Source organism: Cebus imitator, unplaced genomic scaffold (genome assembly GCF_001604975.1).
Source record: "Cebus imitator isolate Cc_AM_T3 unplaced genomic scaffold, Cebus_imitator-1.0 Scaffold319, whole genome shotgun sequence".
NCBI lineage: Eukaryota > Metazoa > Chordata > Mammalia > Primates > Cebidae > Cebus > Cebus imitator.
The window spans coordinates 686,824-690,966 of NW_016107634.1; the positions used below are offsets into that span (position 1 = coordinate 686,824).

Consider the following 4,143-nt stretch of genomic DNA (forward strand, 5'->3'; position numbering starts at 1 on the left):
CCCAATGAACATTGATGTGAAACCCTCCGTAAAATACTGGCAACCCAAATCCAGCAGCACATCAAGAAGCTTATCCATCGTGACCAAGTTGGCTTCATCCCTGGGATGCAAGTCTGGTTCAACATACACAAATCAACATAATCCATCACATAAGCAGAACCAATGACAAAAACCACATGATTATCTCAATAGATGCACAAAATATGTGAACAGACACTTCTCAAAAGAAGACATTTATGTGGGCAACAAACATATGAAAAAAAGCTTGTCATCACTGGTCATTAGAGAAATGCAAATCAAAATCACATTGAGATACCATCTCACACCAGTTAGAATGGCGATCATTAAAAAGTCAGGAAATAACAGATGCTGGAGAGGATGTGGAGAAATAGGAACACTTTTACACTGTTGGTGGGAATGTGAATTAGTTCAACCATTGTGGAAAACAGTGTGGCAATTCCTCAAGGATCTAGAACTAGAAATATCATTTGACCCAGCAATTCAATTACTGGATATATATCCAAAGGATTGTAAACCATCCTAGTATAAAAACACATGTGCAATATGTTTATTGGGGCACTGTTCACAATAGTGAAAACTTGGAACCAACCCACATACCCGTCAAAGATAGACTGGATAAAGAAAATGTGGCACATACACACCATGGAATACTATGCAGCCATAAAAAGGATGAGTTCATATCCTTTGCAGGGACATGGATGAAGCTGGAAACCATCATTCTCAGCAAAGTAACACAAGAACAGAAAACCAAACACCACATATTTCCACTCATAAGTGGGAGTTAAACAATGAGAACACATGAACATAGGGAGGGGAACATGACACACTGAGGGCTGTTGAAGAGTTGGGGGATTAGGGGAGGGACAGCATTAGGAAAAATACCTAATCTAGATGACGGGTTGATGGGGTGCAGCAAACCATCATGGCACGTGTATACCTTTGTAACAAACCTGCACATTTGGCACATGTACCCCAAAACTTATAGTTTAAAAAATAAACATTTAATTTAAAAAGATCATTAATTAGATATGAAATCCCTAGAGTTTTCAGGCAACATACAGGAAGCTCGGTTAAATTTGATGGGCAAGACTTTGTTGTATATGCATCTCCCAAATATCAAATGGGATGGAACATGCTTATATTTAAATATTATTCATTGTTCATCTGAAGTTCAAATTTACCTGGACATCTTGTATTTTTAGTTGCTAAACCTGGCAACCCTACCGTAAAGGCAAGTTAGATAGGCAGCCAACAAGCGCATTGCGTAGTTTACACAAAGCAAAGCAGTCAGCATGGATTACTGGGCGGGGCACAGTGGCTCATGCCTATAATCCCAGCAATTCTGAAGGTTGATTTGGGAGGGTTGCTTGAGTCCAGGAATTTGAGACCAGCCTGGGCAACACAGTGAGACCTTGTCTCTATTATGAATTTAAAAAAAGAAGAAGAATGGATTGTTGGAAGGCTATTTTTTTTTTTTTTTGGCTGGGATTCACATATTTTTTTAAACAAACGCTTGATTACAAAAGCAGTTCCAACCACAGGAATAGTTATAAACATAAAGTTATGACATTACTTAGAAATTTTGTAAATTACCAACATAATTTTGAAGGTCCTATTTTACCTCTTCTAAGTTAAAAAATGTTTTAAAAATATTTTCCTACAATATGTATTCATTTCAGTACTATACTCTATCTTTTATTAATAAGAATAATTTGGTATTGAGTAGCAATTAGATGGAAGAAGTGAGAAAAATGTCTGATCTTGGGAGGCTGATGGAAGTTCTTTCAAGATAAAGTCATAGGTATGGCTGTGTACTAGGAAATGCATTAAGAAGGAAGCACACTGCCCAGAAGCCATCCTCAGGCTCCAGAGGCAGCATATTCCACACTTGCAGTACTGTTCCTACCCATTTACTGAGTGACATGAATACACCAGCTTTCAGTAGGTCCAGAATGCGAAAGGGCTCAGGAGAAGGTCCAGACTTTCCCACAAGCATACCTGCCACTTGGGCCATATGACGCAGCAGGCCCTATTGTTTACATGTGGCATGGAGTTTATGGTAAGCTCCAGATGGAGAATTACAATGTAAACCTGTCGGGTTCTGGAGCAAGTCATGCTGATGCAAGAGGTGGGCTCCTACAGCCTTGGGCAGCTCCACTTCTGTGGCTTTGCAGGATATAACCCCACTTCCAGCTGCTTTCACAAGCTGGTGTTGAGTGCCTATGGCTTTTCTAGGTGTACTGTGCAAGCTATCGGTGGATCTATCATTCTGGACTCTGGAGGATAGTAGCCCTCTTCTCATAGCTTCACTAGGAAGTGCCTCAACGGGGACTCCGTGTGTGGCCTCTGACCCCACATCTCCCTTCCATACTGCCCTAGCAGACACTCTCCATGTAGCTGTGTCTCCACCCAAATCTCATCTTGAATTGTATTTCCCATAATCCTCACATGTTGTAGGAGGGACCTGCTAGGAGGTAGTTGAATCCTGGGGGCAGTTATCTCCATGTTGTTCTTGTGATAGTGAGTGAATTCTCATGAGATCTGATGGTTTTATAAGGGGCTTTTCCCCTTTGGCTCAGCACTTCTCCTTGCTGCTGCCATATAAAGAAGAATGTGTTTTCTTCCCCTTCTGCCATGATTATAAGTTCCCTGAGGTATCCCCAGCCATGATGAACTGTGAGTATTAAACTTCTTTCCTTTATAAATTACCCAGTCTCTAGGGTATGTCTTTAATAGCAGCATGAGAATGGACTAATACATATGCTTTCAGAGACTGTTTACAGAGAGTTCTAGAATAGAATTTATAGTTATCTTTCTTGTTCTACAATTGGTTGTAAAGAATCTACCCCCTCTATTTGATTTTTAATCCTAGATAACAGAGACACTGTTTTCTTTATATATGACATTTCTATCACCTAGTGCTTAGTGTATGGCAAGTCTTCACTAGATGTTTGTTAGACTAAACTAAAAATTACCTGACATAAAAAAAAACACAAGTCATAAACACACAAATTTCATGTGGCTCAGTTCACTCTTGTAATCAGCATTTAGCTAAATTTCAGTAAAGGAAGCAGAAAGTTGTCATTCTCAAATCCAAACTAATTTTTAATCATGAATTGATTTAGTTTAATCTTTGGCTCAATACCCATTCAGTAAATAGTAGTCCTTTCATTATTACAAATTGAGGTTGCTTGCATTTGTACAAAAAGTAAGTCAATGAGATCTGCTTAAAGTAAATTGTAGATTATGCTGTAGGCAAATGTTAAAAGAAACAAGCAAAGAGAGAAAAGGTAAGCTTACTGATCTAGGTTCTGAGTAGGTACCAAGTCCGATTATGGGAATGCTGTTTCCGTCACTTAGAGGTATGCGATGACTCGCAGCACTGAGATCCATTGTGAAGAGAGAATCTGATTGCAGGAGTGATTTTGAACACCAAGGAGTCTTTTTGAAGAGGTGTCCTAGGGCCTATTCAGTCAATAAAAAGAAGGCCAGAGGGAGGAGCAGAGGGAAGGGATATTAATAGATCTATTTCTCAACCTGTTGTTTTTCTAGATTTTCCTGGAAATCCTGAGCATGTTTGTCCTTTGAACTTCAACAGAGGCTTGTAAAACATAATGTATTGAGAGCTTACACTTACTTCTTTGCAACAAAATATTGAAAAAACAAAAAGAAACAAATCTATCTGGCCTCTATCAGTTAGGATGCATTTGTTGGCAAATAACAAACTGATATGGTTTGGCTGTGTTCCCATCCAAATCTCATCTTGAATTGTAGCTCTGATAATCCCCATGTGTCATGGGAGAGACTCGGTGGGAGGGAATTGAATCATCGGAGTGTGTTTTTCCTGGGCTGTTCTCATGATAGTGAATAAGTCACATGAGATCTGATGATTTTTTTAAGGACAGTTCTGCTGCACATGCTTTCTTGTCTGCTGCCACGTAAGATGTGCCTTTGCTCCTCCTTTGCCTTCTGCCATGATTTTGAGACCTCCCCAGCCATGTGGAACTGTCAGTCAATTAAATCTCTTTTTCCTTATAAATTATCCAGACTTGGTTTACCTTTATTAGTAGTATGACAAAGGACTAATACACAGACTTACCTTAAATTCTTTTTTTTTTTTTT

General features: G+C 39.2%; 1 protein-coding gene across 1 annotated transcript in view; it reads right to left on the minus strand.

Annotated features, from left to right (window-relative positions):
• AKR1D1 (aldo-keto reductase family 1 member D1) overlaps positions 1-3,504 on the minus strand; it is a 44,696-nt gene extending 41,192 nt beyond the window's left edge. The window contains exon 1 of the mRNA XM_017504294.2: positions 3,322-3,504. Within this exon, the coding sequence (XP_017359783.1) occupies positions 3,322-3,414 (93 nt within the window). The 5' untranslated portion in view covers positions 3,415-3,504. The remainder of the gene's footprint in view (positions 1-3,321) is intronic.
• Between the last annotated feature and the right edge of the window lie 639 nt (positions 3,505-4,143).